Source organism: Parasteatoda tepidariorum, chromosome 5 (genome assembly GCF_043381705.1).
Source record: "Parasteatoda tepidariorum isolate YZ-2023 chromosome 5, CAS_Ptep_4.0, whole genome shotgun sequence".
NCBI classification, from domain to species: Eukaryota; Metazoa; Arthropoda; class Arachnida; order Araneae; family Theridiidae; genus Parasteatoda; species Parasteatoda tepidariorum.
The window spans coordinates 58,891,380-58,912,586 of NC_092208.1; the positions used below are offsets into that span (position 1 = coordinate 58,891,380).

A 21,207-nucleotide genomic window follows, 5' to 3' on the forward strand; every position below is an offset into this window, starting at 1 on the left:
AGTAAATCTTTAGTTACTTTACTTATTATATCTACTTATGCATAATTACTTATTATTTAATAATAAGGTATTTAAATTTCAATATTAATATATTTTTCATAAAACTATTGTTACACAATGTACTATTACTTTAATAAATGTTTAAAATCATAAAATAAATGTACAAACACAGTATCTAATAGAGTTTTATTTTAATTAACAGAAAATTACTTTTGTGGGGATCGATGGAGATTTCGAAAAATTATATAGGGTTCGATGATCAAAAAAGTTTGGCGACCCCTGCTCTAGACTTTATGGTTAATGGGATGGACAGACTGCTGTCTGTAATTTTACCATAATTTTAGAGGGTAAATTCTAACAGTGCAAAATTTCTGGTAAACAGTTACCATATTAATGGAAAAATTGCTAAATGAATGGTTTAAATACCGTATATTTTAGTTTTATTAACTAGTAATTTTAGCCGAATAAAACGGTGACGTAATTTTAGCAGAATTATTTTCTCCCGTGTAGAGGTTTATGATGATATTCTTTACATTTTAATTAAAGGTGAATAATATTCTAAGTTAAACGATGGCACTATTGCTTTAAATGTGTTAGTACAACTTTGCTGATAACGTACATGAACATGATCGCACTGATAAGGAAATTGACATCACTGATAAAATAGTTATCATTCTGAGTAATGTCTCATAAATAACTTTTTATTTAAAAAGAATTTAAGTAGGCTTTCGCTTATTTAAAAACCACTCATACTAACATGTATGCTTTTTTTTTAACAAAAAACATAATATTCTAAAACCCGTTTGATGGACTAAAAATAGAAAATCTTAATTGAAATCAATTTTGGGGATTAAAGATCTCAATAATTAATTAAAATCACTGGAATCGGCGTCATGTATGACAACTAAAAAAATATTTTTTTTTCAATTTCATACCATTTAAAATTTAAAATTCCCACAAAAAATTTCCCTTACTTTTGCATGAGTCACAGTAAGACAAAAAACGAAAATTATTAAACAAACAAGATGAAAGTTGTGACCTATTCTGTCTATAGTTCGAAAAACTTACAACTGCTTAAAATGAACATCCAATTTCAAAATCCAACTCTGTGTAAAGATCTGTAGATTTACTAACACTGCAACACAGTATATTACACACAGCTACTGTAGATTTAAAAACAATATAAAATTCAAAAGCTTTTTTATTTAGAAATTTTACTGGTTTGTTTATTCTGCGTGTAAAAATGTCCAAAAATCAAAATATTTATTTTTTGAAGTAAAAATGTGCTCAGATAACAAAATAAAGCAAAACCGAAAAAAAAATTGATCATTTAAATCATTAGTTCTCAACGGGGGCGTTGGGAGGATGCTGAGGGGCGGTGAACTTGTTTTGGGCTGTAGGGGGGCGTTGGATTTGTTTTGGGCTGAAGGGGAGCGATGAGCATGTTTTGTCATTTAAATTCAATTTTAAAACAAAAAAAGTTATTAAATTAAGATTTATTTAATAAATAAAATTAATCTAAAATTAATATTAAAGAAAAAAAAAGATTAAATTAATATAATAAGTAAAGATTATCCGATACACCATTTGTACCATCAATAAAACGAATTTAAACAACAACACAGTTTAGCCAACACAGTTTAGCGCAACACAGTTTAGCGCATGAGTCAGTAGTTTTTGCCTCTGACTCATTCAAGTCATTTGGTGGAAATTGAAGTGCATGCGCTTTCAGTATGAATTTTTGATTTGACCCGTATTTCTTATGATGGTTTTCGTTAGCTTCCTTACGGTTTTCTCTCCAGTTCCGATTAGATCTCACAGTTTTCTTGGCCAGAAACGTGCAAGAATTAGTTTTTATCATAAATTATTTATTAATTTTGAGAAATATTTGATTTTCTTTTATGCTTTGTATTTTGCTGCCACCAACAATGTCGGTTAACAAAAAGAAGTGTCATCAATACAGTGCTACGTTCTTGAAGTTGGGATTTGTTCAATCATTGTTGAACTCTCAACTATCCATGTGTTTACTTTGCACCCATATGTTTACTTTGTGTTAAGTTTTATCTAATGAGGTAATGAAATCTTACCGTTAGCAGGAGCATTTGAAAAAAAACGCATCCTGAAAAACAAAATAAAGATTTGTCATTTTTCATGAACATCTTTTTCCATGTTTCTGAAGGCATCTTCGGTCTCAGGGTTACTAGCAATCTCATCACAAAAATGCGACGATAGTTTGATTGCTTCTTATAATATATCAAAACTTATTGCTAAATCTGGGAAAGCTCATACCATCGGAGCAGAGTTGATACTTCCGGTTTAGAAATAGTTTTACACCATCCAGCTGCATCCACTGTAATAAAAAAGCATCCCATAAGCAACGATACAGTGCAGCGACGAAATGTTGAGATGGCTGAAGACGTTGAAATTTCTTTATGCGAACTTTTGATATCCAACGAATTTTCCCTTCAAGTTGATGAATCAACCTTGCCAGGTAATGTAGGATCTACTGTAGGCATAGGTCCGGTTTGTAAAGATAGGAAAAATTATTCAAGATATGCTTTGTGCAAGAAACTTGATTGTAGATATCAAAGGTAAATCTATTTTTAATACTGTCAGAGACCATTTTAAAGAGAAAAACATTGCTCTTGCGAATTTTATGTCTATTGCCACTGATAGGCTCCTGCAATGGGGGCCAACATCGCCCTTTTGTAAAGATAGGTGCCAGATATTTTTAGCTGTTCACTGCGTGATTCACAGATAGCATTTAGTAGGAAAAAATCTCAGCGACCGTTCGCATAAATCACTGCAATATGCCATGTCTGTTGTGAACAAAATTCACAGTAATGCTCTCTACGATTGATTATTCAGACAGCTGTGTGAGAAGAACAATGAAGAATTCAATCGCTTGCTACTATGCAGCGAGATTCGCTGGTTTTCCAAAAGCTTCTGTCTCAATAGGCATTGGAATCTTTTCGACTCTATGCTTGAGTTCTTCGGAAACAGAGATGTATCTCTGAGAGACAGATTGCTGGAATTTAAGAAAGACTTTGGCAGATTTATCTGTAAAATTTAAGGGTAATAATTTACATCTTCAAGACAACGAGCTCAATTTGATCCCTACAAAATCAGTTATTTCTGCCTTCTTAAAAAAGCTCATTTTGTGGAAGCAGAATTTTGGTTGGAATGAGTTCAGCCAAGCAGGAGAAATTCGCTCTGATGATGCACAAGAATATTCTCAACACCTTGACTCTTTGCACATGGACTTTTCTGACCGTTTTAAAGATGTTTTGTTCCCTAGAAGTGCCTCAATGGGCTTATGGGTTCTGAAAACTTTTGTGAATATTGAAATAGCAGAGATTCAGATTTGGTCGAAGTTTTAACTAATGAAACTTTGAAATGGTGATCGTCTCACAGAATTTTTGCTTAAAGGTAAAGTCAGTCGTCTCTATCCTCTGGACTGTAGACTACCATTAAAAATTTTTTAATTGTCATTCCTTCCTCCTAACTTGTCGAACGTAGATTCAGTGCTGTTACAGATCCTGTCACAAAAAGGAGAAATCGACTCGAAATTGTGCAGCTAGTGTATTTGCGTCTTCATCTAAAAGTATTGAACCGACTGTTAAGAAATTGGTTCTGAACCATTAAGTACAATCATCCCACCAACATAGTTACTTGAATGTTTAGTTGATACTTCTTTTTACTGTTAAAAAATATTTTGGGTGCTTTTTTATTTATCTAATTAAGAATAAATCATTTTTTAAGCATAGGTTTCTTTGTTGTATTTTTTTTCCTTAAACGCATTTATTTAGATCATAACAAATAGACTGCGTTTACCTGCCATGAGAAAATTATCGTGTTAATGTACACATTATTTTTTTTTTAAAAAAAAAGCAAATTTAAAGCGTAATAAAATTGCTTAAAGATGTTGCTTCCTATAATTCAACACACCTCCCTCCATCCCCATGCTCTAAATAACTAGATTTTCACGAAGGGGGGCGTTGAAATGCTTTTTGCTCCTTAAGGGGGCGGCAGCGTTAAAAAGGTTGAGAATCTAAGATTTAAATCATCAAGGTTTTCTGAAATCAATATTCTTTTAAATTACACCAAATAAATATCTTTCTAAAGAATTTTGTTCACGCTTCATAATTTTGAAATTTTAAAGATTTTTATATAAGTTTTATTGTTTTATTCATCCCCTTTCTTAATTTCCATTTCTTCATTTATTTTATCTACTTTATTTATCTTCTTCATCTTCCTCATTTATCTTCTAAGCACTAAAAATATTTTTTTTCCATAAAAGAACCTACGTTATTCTAAAATCAGTTTACTTTTTTATTTCTGCTTTACCAATACTGAATACAAATATATACTTAACAGTATGTTATGATGCATCATTTTTTAACTGTAAAAGAATTTTGGGTGTGGCACAAGATTGAAAAATGCAGACGAATACTTAAAAATTTTTTGACCTGCTTTTTCTACTAACTGCGTCATAACTGCTCTAATCCTACAAAGACAGGTCATCATTAATGCCTTTGTATAATTTTCGTTAAATAAGAACGAATCATATGTTTTGCTTTTTTCATTATGCTTCCATTTCTTACATTAAACATGATTTGCATATTAATGAGATATAACTTATACGTTTCATTGCATTTTAAATTTAAATCATGAAAAAAAAACATTTCTCATGGCTTAAATCTTGATCTTACTTTATTTTATTACTTTTATGACTTTATTCTTTGTTTTAATCTTTACTTTCAAGGAATTCCAACCTGATTTTAACTGTTAAAATATTTTTAAGAAATATATAAAGCTATATTTAAAATTTCTTCAAACTTATCATAATTATTTACTTTGTATAACATCATACTGTTTTGTTAACTTGTAAAAAGTGCTGAGTCAGATAGGATGCTGTGTTTTTAAAATTTCTATCAATGAATTATAGCTTTAAATTTTGCTAACTTAATTTCAATTGATGATATTAAAATTATTTAAAAAACAACATAACAAACTCTATCAAGTAAGATAAAACTTACTAGAATACATCAAAACGTCTCTTATAAATTTGTATGAAAATTTAGTAATTTTCAGAATAAGCTTATCAGAATAAATGAATAAAATCAATGTAAATAAAAAAATAAGAACCTTTGTACTTATATAGTAGTACAATGAAAAGTTTCCTAAGAAGAATTTTTTAACTCTATTTCTCTCCTATGGTTTTATTAATTAAACCTCCTATCTGTAAAGTTTTAAGTCAGTATAACGTTTTTTATTTTTTATTTCATAGTTATTTTTAAACTTTTATGCATACGTAAGGATTTAATTAATAAAACAAGGGAATAATTTCGAATCGTGAGTTGCAGTTACATTCAGTAATTTATACTATAACTTTCAGTATAAATGAATAAAATCAATATAAATAAAAAAGATAAGAACATTTTTACTTATATAACAATACCATGAAAAGTTTCCAAAGAAGAATTTTTTAACTCAATTTCTCTCCTATGATGTTATTAATTAAACCTTCTATCTGTATAGTTTTAAGTAAGTAAAACGTTTTTTTTTATTAAATATTTACGTTTAAACTTTTATATACGTAAGGATTTAATTATTAAAGCAAGGGGATAATTTCGAATCATGAGCTGCCGCGCCATCTATTGGTGTAAACTTCAGTCGCCAAGGCACCAAATAAACTTTAAAATTATTTTTTTTAAAAAATGGCTACGAGTTATACCCTTCGAATTGGTCCCCTTCTGTGATGTTTCTTTTCTTTTCTTTTTTTTTAATTTCTCGCCAGTGGTTGCCCGGAAGTTGCAAGACTTAAAGATTACTCTGCCACGAGACAGAATATCCCCAAACATTATATTTTATAAGCATTTTTATTGACATTTTATATTACTTTTAAATATTAGCGACGTTTAGCGAGTAAAAAAAAAATTGTTGCCGGGAACAAACTGAAGAAACCCAAACACTATCTATCAATGTAAATAGCCGAACTCCTTATCATTTAAATTGATTACTATGTATGAGGACATCTTTTATGGGGAAAACTTTACATTATTAACATATAGATGGAAATATCTCTAAACGATTCAAACTATCTCAAACATATCTGATCAGAAACTAATGTGAGCGGGAAATCATCTGAAATTATCAAAACTTAAGTGTAATGTTAGCCATTAGAAGAAGCTTTGTAATATTTCCTGAAAAAGGGAGAGATGTTTTACTTTTAGAACACTCAGAATTCATGAATTTTTACACGTTAGTTTTGATACTTATCATCAAGTTTCAATTGCAGATAGGAGATGAAACTTTATATCATAGAGTAATGAGATACATTTTCGTACTCCGGGGGAGAGACAATTATCCAGGAACTGCTGATTGCCTGTGCTGTAAAAAATTTCCGATCAAATTACGATAAAAAGTATCGCACACAAGATGCCGGTACTTTTTACAGTAAAAACTATTTTTACTGAGATATATTACGGAACAATCTGTTACACCGTAAATTTCACAGTAATAATTATCGAAAAATCATTAAATCACTCTAATTAAATAAATACCATAAAAATTACGTTAAAAGTAGATTTTGTGATAAAATGGGATTTTATGGATAGTGCACGCAAGTACCCAAATCATCTATAAAACTTAGTACACATTTTCTATAGTTTTGATTTCAATCCAAATTTTTATATAATTTCTTTAAATTTATAATTTATGTACTTAAAAAATCAAAATGCACTTAATCAGAGAAAAATTTATATACATTTGAAACAAAATACCTTTTTATTTATTTGTTGTCTTTTGCGCTTATAGCCTCAAAAATAACAGTTTTCTTACTTAAAATATCACAATATACTCACAGATAGAAAGAATGGTCGAGAAACAACAAAAAATTGGCAAGCTGTTGCTACACTAGGCGTTACTGACGCTTGAGATAAAAAGATTTTAATCTAAAAGTTAAAATATAAGTCAGTTAATGCAATTGATTTGCACAATTAGAACATATACAAGTGCATAAAAAAACGAAACTGAAATCTCGTTCATTAAAAAATTATCAAAAGATGACGTAAACATTCACCTACATAACACATACAACTTCTTTGAGTGACATGCTTCAGCTTTATGATGTTGATGTACAGAACCGGAAAAAAATTGAATAATTTTTGGTCTAATGATCGGATTTTCACGCACTAGGTCTTATTCTTAATGGTTGAAAGGCAATAACCAAAATATGTTATTTAATTAGTGCATAAATATTTTAAGTAACGTACTCTCTTTTTTGACAGATTCGGATACTTGACCTACAAAATATGAAGACAAGCAGTTATCTGTACACAATTTTTTTTTCAGTTTTATCGCCATATTTTTATAAGTAGAAATTCTAAATTCGAAAGAAATCTCCTAAATAGTTCTTGAGAAATAAAAATTTAAAAATATGACTTCTGTGAAATTTTATTTCCAAAAAATAATTCGACCAATTTAGTGCAAATTTTATATTTTTTGCAAAATACAAAACTTACATATACAAAAATTTCGTTAAAAAAATTATGTTAATATTTGCATAACATACCATTCGAAGCTTTTTTGATCATTTTGAAATAAAATAGTAAAAACAGTGATAGATTATTAAAAATTATTACTTTAATAAAATTAATCGGAAAATCGGAATTATATCATTTTGTGCAAATCTTTTTCAATTCGTTTAAAAACTTTCTAAAAAGTAGCGAAATACACAAAAAGTAATGTTCCCCAAACATTCAGCTACTTTTCTGTGTATCATAAATCATAGTCCATCTAAGGAAGAATATGCTAATTCAGATAAAAGACTTTTTTGTCCGATTTTGTAGCTTATAATAAGTGCTAATTAATTAGCATATTTAAGTTAAGGTCCTAAAAGCATTAAAATTGAATCCTAGAACGGGAAATTCCGATCATTAGATTAAAAGTTATTCAGGGTCTCCACTTTTTCATTTTATGTTCATTTCATGTTATGTTCTTTTCATTTCATGTTACGTTTACAGTGAAGTTTTGCTGCTTTTATATACGATGAAAAAATTCTGATAAAATGATGGTATTATATTTTAATAACATTTCTGCCTTAAAAAAGAACATAATTCTTTGTAATAAAACTAAAATATACAGTTCATCAACCATTCTTTTAGTAGTTTCTTCCGATCACATGGTAACAGTTTACCAAAAATTCTGGTTTTCAAAATTATCTATTAACAAAAATTTCAAAAGGAAAAAAGACTTTAGAAAATTCAAACAATTAAATGAATTTATATTTTTTTACTAAACCACGAAATTAAAAAAATAAAAAGTAGAAATTTAAAAAAAAAATTAAAAAATAAGGAAATAAATGTTAGTTCTCCATAAATAAAACAAAACAAAAACTTCAAGCATTACTTTGTTTTGCTTCGTTTAAATTTAAAAATAATTTATTTAAATTAATTCTTGAATACGAAAATATTTAGAATCTTCATCAGTAACTTTTTATGTAATTTAAACTAACTTTTGCCTCACATTTCATTTAAATACTCAACAGAATTTAAAAAGTTTCGAACAATTTAAAAAAATTAAGAAAGTTTCTCTTTCTATATTTTATCTGTTTTTAATATCTTATGTAATTAATAGATCATTAATATCATCATGTAATATAACATAACACGATGTAACGTAATTATGCGCATCTTGATTCGAATTAATTACAATTATTTCGATTTAAATACAATGCTTCATTTTTTGAAATGTAAGTTAATACGTATATTTTTAACCTTGATAAACAACAAAAGTTGAATTAAACATCCCTGCAAAAAGAAAATAAATTTTTGTGTAAGTGTCCTTTGAAGACTAATTAGACTGCTGTTTTAAGTCTATAACGACTGCTGTTTCTGTCATCAATAATATGTCTGAAAAATTTAGAGAGTATTCACAACTTTAACAATGATGTTTTGTTTTTATGCTAATAAGTGTCAAGTTATCAATTCAGAATTTTTAAAAAAATGAATGATGATAGCAAGGATATGACATTCAAAAAACCGAAGTATAAATTTCAAGGTTATTATAATCTAATTACATACTTGTCCAGTTCGCAAAATTCCAAAGGAAAATTGCTCCATGAATACTATTTGTCCTAATAAACGAAACGTTACGTATTAAGACGCAATGTTCACGGCTTGAGAGGCTTACATATGTTAATTATCTTATGTAAGCCCTTTGTTTGTTTGCACTGTCAAAAGGGGTTCCTCGAAATTGAATAAAAATGTGTCATAATAGCTCTGATCAATAAGAAAACTCTATGTATTAATGTTTTCCCCATGTCAAAAGTGATGTGAGGGGGAAATATATGAGAGAGATATCCCTTGGTTGCCGGTAGGATTAACCAAGGACCTCCGGGTTCGTAGTAAGATTCTCTGACCACCATAGTTGTAAAACCCATTCCAGGAGGAGTTAGGGAGCTTGTTATGTTCTGTTAGCTTAAAAGTATTTGATATAAAGCGAAAAGTGAACTAAAAATTACCAATCTTCTAACTAAACTATTTTCCAAATTGTAACCCATTGGAGTATTGAAATTGAAAGTTACTATGTGTCATTGTGGTGGTCAACATATAAAGCTTCCTAAATCTCCCTGTACTGGGTTGTACAACTATTTTAGTCAAAGAATCTTACTATAAACCTGGAGGTTCTCAGTTTGAATCTGACGGCAGCCAACGAACATTTCTCTTACACATTTCTTCAACGTCACTTTTAAGACTATGCATTTTGCTCAAAAATCAGTATATGATGTTTCAATTTTGAATACATGGGGTTTTCAAATTCGATTGTCGAGTTATTTTGATACATTTTTGACCCATTTTGTGAAATCCCTTTTTATAATGCAGAGAGAAAAAAAAATTTCTCAAAGCAACCAAACTTTTTTTTCTAACAATTCAGATTTTGGGAGCTCCTGATATGGCTCCCGGACAAAAATGCGACTCTGTATAACTCAACCTCACTTATTCTATTCTACTTAAATCCCCAAAAACAATATATATCATTATATTTAGTGAGAAATAATAATGGTTGACTGTGTGTGCATTTCTTTTCATTGAAGAATCGAAAAGAAAGGCAAATTTATTTAAAGCCATCAAAACCTAACTTTTTTATTTATTACAATTTTCTACACTTGCATAAAAACTTGAAAGTATTCGCAACTGATGGTACTGATTAAAAATAACATTTCTATCTAAAAATAGCATTTTCCTATTCATTATTTTTTCAGAAGAATTTATTCAATTGCTCGATTTCCAAATGTTTAAATGAGAGATGCTTTGTCATGCCTATGAAATTTCTAAAACTGCAAGATGATTTTGAACCAAAAATCTCAAATAATTTGTTTTAAAAAAATTATAAAAATATATATTATAGTTTTTTTTTCTTTTTTTTGAAGTTAAATATTTTTATTAACTAATATTTTTATCACTATTCTGCTATTCTGTTAACCTTTAAACGTTTGTTAAAACCTTTTAATATTGTTATACTTAAACTAATAATTGTTCTCAGTAACTAACCAAATGTTAAGCATTTCCAGGAAACAATTATCTTGAAACTACATCCTATATTTTATCAGTCAGCAAACTTGCTTATCAAACAGAAAAGCAAACTGGTTAATTAGAACGGGGAAAGAAATTTTGTTCTTAATCGATAGTTAACAAATTATTCTTGTTAAAACAAATTCTGAATTTACTAATACTATAATCAAACTCATATTTCAATTCTCTTTTGATTAAATTCTATTTCTATTAGCCGAATCTTTGCCTTAGCTTGGAGTAAACAAGGATTTTTCAATCAGTTAAAATTAAATGGTAGCCAAAAATAAATTGAACGCCCTGTATATTTGTCAAGGAAGGTAGTTAAAAAGCAATTTGTTAAAAATCAATTTTTTTAAATGAAAATGTAAAAAAATAAAATAAATAAATGAGTCTTATCATTTCTCAAAATCTTACATCTAGCTCCTTGTTTAAGACAAACCACGTATTGATACACTGTTAGAAATTTCTGGGTAAAATGATTGAATAGCAATTTATTTTTGAATAGCAATGATTGAATAGCAACTTATTGAATATTCAAATAACAAGAAAAAAATGGTATTCTAACTGTTAAGTGCTTGAAAAGCCATTTATTGATTGTTTTTACCTAATACGGTCGAACAACCATAATTCTATCCGCGCCAACAAGACCCATCTTATGGAGCCACTTAGTTCCTTGCATGCTATAGTCGAGTCGACTAATCTCGTAATCGGTTGAAAACAAGTTCGAATCCCAGATTTGATACTACACTAGGGAACCGATTATCCGGAACGATCGGGACCATCACTATTCCGGATAACTGATTTTTCCGGTTTTCTGAATCGCTACAAAAAGCCGTTTTTTTATTGTTAAACCCAACTAAAAAAAANTGTTTTGAAATATTTGCTTTTGTACTGTTCTTTTTTTTCTTGTGTATTTTCAGAAAATGTCTTTGGAACAAACATGTCTATTGGTGAGAAGGTGGTCACCGCGGTCGGTGAAGAGCAGGACGGCCGTGTGGAATACAGATCCAATCTACGAAGCATTCATCCTATCACGTGATTGAAACCAAGGACATTAATAGACATACGTCTACATTCTTTTGTTCTTTTACAAGTACACCATTATTGTTAGAATGACTGGCTCGAGGAGGATGCCAGTGGAAATTGTAGCTTACTTGCCTATTATTGTTAATATATATTTTTATTAAGTTTAGCACAGCTTCTTTATTTTTGAGAAACCCTCGCTTCACCCCCTTTATCCTACATTTATTGGCCAGAAAATCACGTGGTAGGATCCAGTTTTCCCCATTCATTTCCATATTGTTTAGGTCGTAATCAGCAGCTCTCTCTGGTTATTTCAGTTTCCGTTTTTAAAAGCGCTATATGTTGAGCCATCTCAGCTAGATTTGGCATGTGGCATTTTTAGCGACAATCATTGGTCGATTTTCTAGCGTTGCCATTCGGGGAGTTGTAATGAGGCTTTTTTTTGTCGTTGTGTAAGAGAAATATATATATAGATAAATGAGTCTTATAATATCTTAAAACCTTACATCTAGCTCCATTTTTAAGACAAACCACACTGTTAAAAATAATTGATACACTGTTAGAAATTTCTCGGTAAAATGATTGAATAGCAATTTATTTAATTATTATTTTACCATATTCTATTGAAACAGTCAAATAACAGGAAAAAAGAACGGTATTCAAACTGTTAAGTGTTAGAAAAGCCATTTATTGATTGTTTTTAACAAATATGGTCGTACAACCATAATTCTATCTGCTCCAACAAGGCCTATCTTATGGAGGTACTTAGTTCCTAGTCAAGTGGGCCAATCTCATAATCGGTTGAAAACAAGTTCGAATCCCAGATTTTATACTACTATATTTCTTCCATTCATTCGATACATGAAGAGTTTCTAGTACTTTACACTCTTTAATCGATGATCTGTTAGAATACGAAACTATCATTCGCGTATGAAATCGCTGCCCCCACAGCACTTCAATGTCCATTTAATTTTTATTCTTATGGTTTAGAAACTATGCTAGCAGTAAATGATTACAAAACCGTATAATTTTCTATACTTGTTTTTTTAACAATATCAGTTGTAAACAGTTTCAAAACCGTAAAGGTAAAAAAATGTTCCTAACCATAAACTTTATGGAAAATCGGATGAACAGACTGCTGCCGGTTATTTTCCCGTTATTTCAGAATTAAAATTAGAATTTAAGTTTTATTCTTATGGTTCAGAAACTATGCTAGCAGTAAATGATTACAAAACCGTATAATTTTCTATGCTTGATGTTTTTTTAACAATATCAGTTGTAAACAGTTTCAAAACCGTAAAGGTAAAAAAATGTTCCGAACCATAAACTTTATGGAAAATCGGATGAACAGACTGCTGTCGGTTATTTTCCTGTAATTTCAGAATTAAAATTCCGACTGTGTATAATGATTACAAAAGACACGAGCCCGAATAAGGCAGTATACTCTAGTTTCCTCGCGTTTCGTATCTCTGATAACTCATTATGCGTTATCTTTTCTCCTGCTGTGCTTTTCGTCAATTGAGTAATTCAACTGATTCATAAACTTTCGTAAGGATTATAAAGGGAATATGACAGAGTCCCTCAGTTTAATATATACAAAAAATATTTAGAACAAACTTTCTTACCAAGCAATTTATTCTCACCAGTTACTTTTCGATATTACGATTCTTCTATCTCTTTTCTTCTTATTATTATTATTCCGATTAGAGTTTTTGCTAGTTCAAGTGCTCATATATTCCTAGTTTTATAACCTACCATGGTTTTCAACAACCATTATATTCACGGTTCCGTTTCATGTTTAAATTATGATGGAATTTTCCCTTTTCCCAGTTTTTCGCTGAAATGGTTTACAGTAAGCCACATATAGACCTATTAAAGCACCATAATATTTTTTTTCAATTAAAAAACTGAAAAATTATAAAATCAAAAGTTGCGCATATACGTTTTGTTGATTTAGTGCAATACTGTATATTCAACAATAAAAAATTAACGCCTTTTATAATTTCCACCACATTCTAATTAAATTTTTGTCTTTCAAATTTCTGAAGCTAAAGTACACAGAACAACAATCAACAAAAAATGTGATAAAAATTTACTTCAACCTTAAAATGGTGTTGATTTAAATCTTATTCTCGTGTAACTTAAGCCATCTTAAAATTTATTACGCGAACTCTAATTCAATCAAAGCGGAAATGTGATCAAACAATATGTTTGGGGTAGTAACCATTTCTTTTTTCAAAGGTGACATTCTTTGAATCAAACTATTCCTTAGTACTGTTCTCAATATATAGGGTAACAATTACTGAATAATATCAAATAAATCGTAGAGTATTTAAAAGCTATTGAGTGCACAAACTTTATTCAAAACTGCAGATGTTCTGTTTTAGGTTATGATATGTGCGATATACCTGCCATCATTGACTATGATGTGAAGCGGACAAATAGCAAAATTCTGATTGATCCGCTGAAGTGTCGAAACATCGATGCTGTCGATGACCTCCTGAATGGCAGTTTTCAGCTCAGTGATACTGTCGATGACCTCCTGAATTGCAGTTTTCAGCTCAGTGATACTGTCGATGACCTCCTGAATAGCAGTTTTCAGTCCAGTTATGCTTCCATGACCTCCTGACTGGCAGTTTTCAGTTCAGTGATGCTGTCCATGACCTCCTGAATGGCAGTTTTCAGCTTAGTGATGCTGCCAATGACCTCCTGAATGGCAGTTTTCAGTTCAGTGATGCTATCGATGACCTCTTGAATAGCAGTTTTCAGCTCAGCTCGCACAAAAATTTCCGTCGAGAAACAATCAGTCTGTTATTGCTCGCATAGTAGGTCTTCAAGTGATATACGCTCAGGGGCACGCTATACCGTGATATTTTCACTTGCAAATGACCTACAACAAGTTGCATACGTTTGTGCATACAAATTCCCATCATGTCCTGCGGCCCACCACGAAGTTTGAACTTCGTTCAGTAAGTTGAATCACGTTTACGGTTCAGAAGTTATCATGGTTTTATTTCAAATAGTTCAATAATTGTCACCCTGTAAATATTTGACTAATTCCCAGAATTTCTTTGAAATGGCAGAGTAATAAAATAAACAACTTTTTCCCTCAACTGTAACATTAGAGTTTATCCCCAAAAACTTGATAAGTCACAAACAAAGAAGGCAGCAATGAGATGCGTTGTGAGAAAAAAAATTTTAATACGCATGGGGAATTAATTCATAACTGAAATGACAGTTTTGATGAGGACGCATATCAGTACTTTGATTAACGCCTACAGCTTGATAAATCTCCTGTTTTAAGCTCAGCTAATTAATTAGTGAAAATAAGCTAATTAGTGCATACGATGTTTTAAGTTACGAAATCAGACACAAAAACGTATTATTCTCTGAATAAACATACCTTTTTTTAAACAGATTCGGATTTTTGACCCCCAAAGTATTGGAGGTAACAACAAACTGGGAAATATGGTCCCAATAGTTTGGTCAAGAGAACTGTGCAATGTTTAGATGTTTAGACTCCTTAACGTTGCAGAAAATTTTCAATTTGCTTAAAAAGTTCTCGAGACATGGCGATCTATGCAAAAAATAAAATTAGCATTAAAGGGTCCAATTTTTTTACTGCTTTCCTAAACAAATTACAGGGACCATTTTTACCAGATTGAGGCTACCCCCTTTAATTTGGGGGTCAGAAATCCTAATCCCACGAAAATAAGGCATGTTTATTCAAAGAACGCTTTTGTGTCTGATTTCGTAACTTAATAGCATCGTCTGCACTAATCTATTAGCATGTTTAAGTTCACCCCTTCAAATCTTTAAGATTGAGTCCTAGAACGAGAAGATCCGATCATTAAATCAAAAGTTATTCAGAGTGGTCCGTTTGTTATTTAATGCATTATACTACAATCTTTTCATTGGACTGATAAAAATAAAAGCGATATAGTGGATTATGGCTACACTATAAAATATAAAAGAAAATGTCGGACATATAATAGCTCTTGAGGATAGAAAATCCAAGAATCATTAATTTTAGTTTTCTATTTATTTATTAAAATTTTATTTCTAAATTTCATTAGTAACTCCATGCGCTTTTTCCTTTTTTTTTCAATTTTTTTTACAATTATTTGCGAGGAATATAAAGATAAATGAAACAAATGCAAGTTCTGCATTAATATTTAAAATATTTACCTAACATTTAAAAGTTTAATACCTAATATATAAAAGTTTATGTAGTGATCTAGGACGTTAGTAAAGCCATTAAAATTATGAAACTTTTTTAAGAACTAAAATAATGTTTTCTAACGCATCTTAACGTAAGTGTTTTATGATTATATTGCCCCAATACCTTCTATTTAACACCTTTTTAAAATGTATGAATGTTTTATAATGTACGATAAAATTTGATAAATGCGGTAACATTTGGTAATTTTATCATGATACTTTAGAGCGGGGCATATAAAACCTTGTTATTTGGTTAAATGTACTTTTTTTCTACTTAATGTTGGGTAATAAGAAAAAAAAATTAGAATTCAGAATTTTCAACAAAACGTTACCATATAAACGGAAGAGGTACCAAACAAATGATTTAAATACCATATACTTTGGTTTTATTAACTAGTTAGAATCATGGTTTTCTTTTTATCAGATATGACATTACAGATTGGTAATTTTACCAGATTTTTTTCTCCGTATGAGGGTGCAAAAATAATACGAAAATTGCTTTACTCACCTGAAAGCGAATGAATTTCGGAACTTCTGATACCTCTCCTTCTAGTAATTTATTAGCAATATCAGTTACCTACAAAAGAATAGATAAAAAAATTATTTTTAAATAATTGTCTTAAAAACATTTAAAACGAAGTGCAATTTTTTAGAATCATATTAAATTAAATAAATACTAGGTCGTTACTAAATTTATAAATAATGATCATAGTTAATTCTATAGTATTGTAGTATTTGTTTTCATAATAAATTGCAAGTTCTTTAATCAACTGTTCGTTCTTAAAATTAATTATTGTACATAATAGCTCATTAATTTTAATCTTACTTATCTTACTATCTTACTAATCTTACTTAATCTTAATATTAATTTTAACTTTAATTTTAATTTTCATCTTTGTATTTTTCTTTTTACCGCAATACGGTAATGAACGGTCCAAAATATGGTACTTTAACGTATTATTCAAGTTTTTGCTTTGTTTGTATTCTTGCTTTTGCTCTGTTTATTGTTATGCTAGTAGTAATTCTCGTAGCAAAAATTTTTCGCAAATAAGGTTTATTACTACATCTTTTCTAAAAGTAGTTCATAAAAGAAATTTTTAGAGCGAATTTTTTATCTCGTTCGGTAATCCGCTTTCTTTTTTCATATATCAGGAAGCTACTGTAAATAATTTGAAAACCGCACTGTTTTATATTCATGGTTCTTTAACCGTGCTAGTTGTAAACGGTTAAAAAACCGCAAAGGTAATAAATGTTATTTACAATACATTTAACGGTTAATTAAATAGGCAAACTGCTGCAGGTTATTTAACTGCGATTTTAGAATGAAAATTCTAACAGTGAAGAGAAGCAATCACTCGAAAATCAATCATGTTCTGATGTAATCAATTAAAGAATAATATAATAAGTAGAAATTTTCTCATACGTCATTTGGTTTTCTGCTTCCATAACTCTCATTTTATTACTCATTTCATTAAACTCATTTGTAAATTCGTTAAACTGATTTGTTTCGAAATCGTTTTCTTTTAATCTGTAGAGAATAATTTCCTCAAATGACAATCCTTACACCATATTGAATTTTACAAACAAAGTTGTCACGAAGCATTTCTTCATTTTTAACTGTAAAGTGAAATGCGTGACATGGAATCATAAGCTAGAACGAAGTGATTCATAGCGATCAAACATGATTTTTAAAACTAAACAACTAAACTCCTTTCCAAAGAACAATAGTTTTCGTACTCTTCAAGAATTTAAGCCATGATTATATTAAACTTGTACCGAAAACATTTTTGTTTTAGAAGTGATTCATAAATATATAACTTTAATGATGCTCTTTAAGTATTCTAATGGCTGTTTAAATATTTGAGCTTAAATAATATCTACATTCTATTTGATAAATGCCATGTGTAGTTTTTTTTGAAGATTTTTCCTATGACAGGCTGTAGATTTATAACAAAAGTTTGTTTTTTAAATGTAACACTCAGAGCGAGTAAAATTATTTCATAATTGCTATGCCAGCTTTGTAGCATAAATAAGAAATTAATGCTCCAGTTATATTTATATTGACTCACTGAAACGAAGAAATGTCTATTTTTTGAAAACAACAAATGCATTTTTTACTTAGGTTTGATTACTCGGACAGGGTTCATACGCAGTGGTAGTAATATTTATGTGATTTTTTTTTACATTATTATGCTTATAGCTACTAAAATATTATGGAGGATAGAAAATTTTAGTTCAAAATTGGAAGCTAATATTAAGAAATTTTAACATTCTTTATAACAAAATGTATACCAGTTTTTAACTATCTCCAGGTGCGTACGAACCATGACGCACTGAAAATTCTGGTAAAAAAATTATCATACTGTTTGGTAATATTTCCGGCAAAAAAAAATTTATGAATAAAACCAAAATGTATGACTTTTAAACAATTCATTTGTTGATTTTTATTTCGCATGACAACAGATTATTAAAAATTCTGGTTTTCAAAATTATAGTTCTGGATCTTTTTAAGCGCCATTATTTACCTCAGTAGAAATACATTAAAACGGGAAAGTAATTATTGCATACTTCAGTTTATTTAGTTTTCCCTGAGTTTTCGCCTAATTTCTTGAATGAGAAAAAACAGAAATCATTATCATTTATTTTAATTCGAATTCTGTGAATTTTGCTACTCTCTCAACAGGTGGCACCACCACGCCACATTACCACACATGTAGTAATAATTACAAAATTGATAAGTAATTTTAACTGAATAAATGATTTTTATACCAAGCTAGTACGAATCATGATAAAATTACCGAAATGTTGCCAAACTTTACCTCATTTACTACCGAGTATATTAGAAGAAAATATCTTACCGTTAGTTTCTCCAAAATCATTTGAAGTAAAAATTAAAGTAAAAATTACATAGGTTTTGGTGTTCCCATAGAGCTACAAAAAAATAAAGTTTCAGTTTGTAGATAGTTTTGTCCATACTTTCTTCTCAGTGTACAATGTAACATCACCTTTTTATTTTAGTTACTTTCAAATGGTGTAACGTCGAAAAAATAGTGCTTCTAACTATTTATTAGACATTAAACAAATCTTAGAGTGAAGAGAGAGATAAGTACACTTAAATCGCAATTAAGATGTAAGTAGAGACATGGACATTAAACAAATCTTAGAGTGCAGAGAGAGATAAGTGCATTTAAATCGCAATTGAGATGTAAGTAGAGAATGGACATCATATATCATATTAAAATCATATTCATCCATGGGATGAAATTTACATTAAAACCTCTAGAAATATCAGATCCCAGAAACTAAATAAAATTAGTTAATATTTCCTAATAGCTTTCCAAAACAAGAAGAATAATAAGAATATAATCTTTCTAAAAGTATAACAAAAGTAATGTTCTCAATAAGATGGAGGTGAAACTTTCCAAAGCAAACAACCTCCGCAACACAAATTAGGATTGGAATTGAGCGAGCCATGACCTAGCATAGTTAAAGTGGAAAGTGCAATAATAACAAAGAATTAAAGATGAAAACCTTTATCTGGGAAGATTTTTCAACATATGCTCAAATAAGTGACCACAGCTACTGTGTGGGATTCAAATTGATCACAGAGGGAATCATGCAGACGGTTCCCGCAATCTCACTTCTTACAGTCTTGAGTCTTTAGCAGTGACCATAATTTAAACGGAAAGGTCTTGTGATGTTTCCATGGGTATCTCATATTCGGCACCTTTTAATCTACCAGAAAAAATTTATGCCGGACAAATCAAGATCTCTTTGTGTCCACGATACAATAACGAGGCCAATTCATGTCTTAAAACTAAAGCATTCCCGGTGAAATTCAACTCCTGATAAAGCTTCCTTTCACTGTTTGCCTTTTGCTTTCTGCACCAACAATGTGTCGGAAATGTCTTTATTTTAGAAGCTTTATAACCACTTACAGTTGCGACCAATAGTTTCGTTATGCCCTGTGTAAAAGATTACATTTAATAACATTGATACAAGAACGAGGCCAATTCATGTCTTAAAATTAAACTATTTCCGGAGAAATGTAACTCCTGATAAAGTGCTCTTCCGCTGTTTGCCTTTTGCTTTCTGGACCAACTATGTGTGGGAAAAGCTGTTTTTTTAGAAGCTTTATAACCACTTACAGTTGTGACGAATAGTTTCGTTATACCCTGTGTAAAAGATTACATTTAATAACATTGACACAAGAACTTGGCCAATTCATGTCTTATAGCTAAAGCATTCCCGAAGAAATGTAACTCCTGATAAAACGCCCTTTCACTGTTTACCTTTCGTTTTCTAAATCAACATTGTGCGTAAAAAGTCATTTTTTTTAGAAAATTTAATCACCCTTTAAAGTTGTGACCACTAGTTTTGTTACTCACAGTGTAAAAGATTACATTTAATGCAAAATAGAAATATTTCAAAAATAATATCCTGAAAAATGACTCATGTATTAGCAAAAGATAAGTGTACAGCATTAAAACGAAGTTGTACAAAATAAGCATTTTCCTTAAGAAATTATAATCGCAAATTAAAGGCATCTATTTCATAGAGGATTCATTCATTTATGCATTTATATACAAGTCGGTGCGAAGTAATTCTGTAGCAGTCATTCAAATATTACTGATGCGAAAAAAGATCATATTTATAACATTTCATTCACTATCAGTCTCAATGATCAAACCAGAATAACTCGTTGAATGTTTTCTCATTGCTACAGCGAATAAACTACGTCATCGGATTGGAAAATTTAATTCGAAACACAATCCCATAATTTGCAATGAGTAGTGCAGATGTCGGTATTCCCTAAAATCCAAATAGCAGATATTTAACAATGTTTTTATTATTTGATAATTATTTTTTTATCAATATCTCTACACTTTTATTATTAATCTTTTATCTTTATCTTCTTTATTATTTTTCCATTCGTTATGTCTTCAGAATGATTACAAAAGCATTTAAAGAATTATTGATTTTTAGCAATAACATTTTGCGCTCTATGCAATTACTTATAGTATTTAACTGGTTGATCTTAAGAAAGTTGTTTAATCGCGTTTTTTATTAAATCAAATTAGTTTATAAAAACTCTATACTTTTAGACTATTTTTATTATTTTAAAAAACAACTTGGTCTTTTTTTTCCTTTCACGCCTTGTTTAACACGTAAATGATTTTTATTGGGATAAAAAAGCATTATTTAGTTTAGTTCCTGAGATAAGATTGTTATCCGTGTTACAGCCATGTCCGTTTAGTGTTATCGTTTACTATGTACATTTGACAAGCATAATCAAACAATTATTGTGATATCACTCGAATGCTGGTGTACTGTAAATAATACCCCCTAAATCAGCAATAAAATTTTACAATTTTGGTGTTCCCAT

The 21,207-nt window shown here is 29.8% G+C and overlaps 1 protein-coding gene across 1 annotated transcript in view; it reads right to left on the reverse strand.

The window, feature by feature from the left end:
• Window positions 1–21,207, reverse strand: part of LOC122269702 (Odorant receptor 13a) — a 28,365-nt gene that overhangs the window by 5,313 nt on the left and 1,845 nt on the right. The window contains exons 2-3 of the mRNA XM_071180903.1: window positions 16,330–16,398; window positions 6,867–6,956 (exon numbers count right to left, since the gene is read on the reverse strand). Coding sequence (XP_071037004.1) covers window positions 6,867–6,956; window positions 16,330–16,398 — 159 coding nt within the window. The remainder of the gene's footprint in view (window positions 1–6,866; window positions 6,957–16,329; window positions 16,399–21,207) is intronic.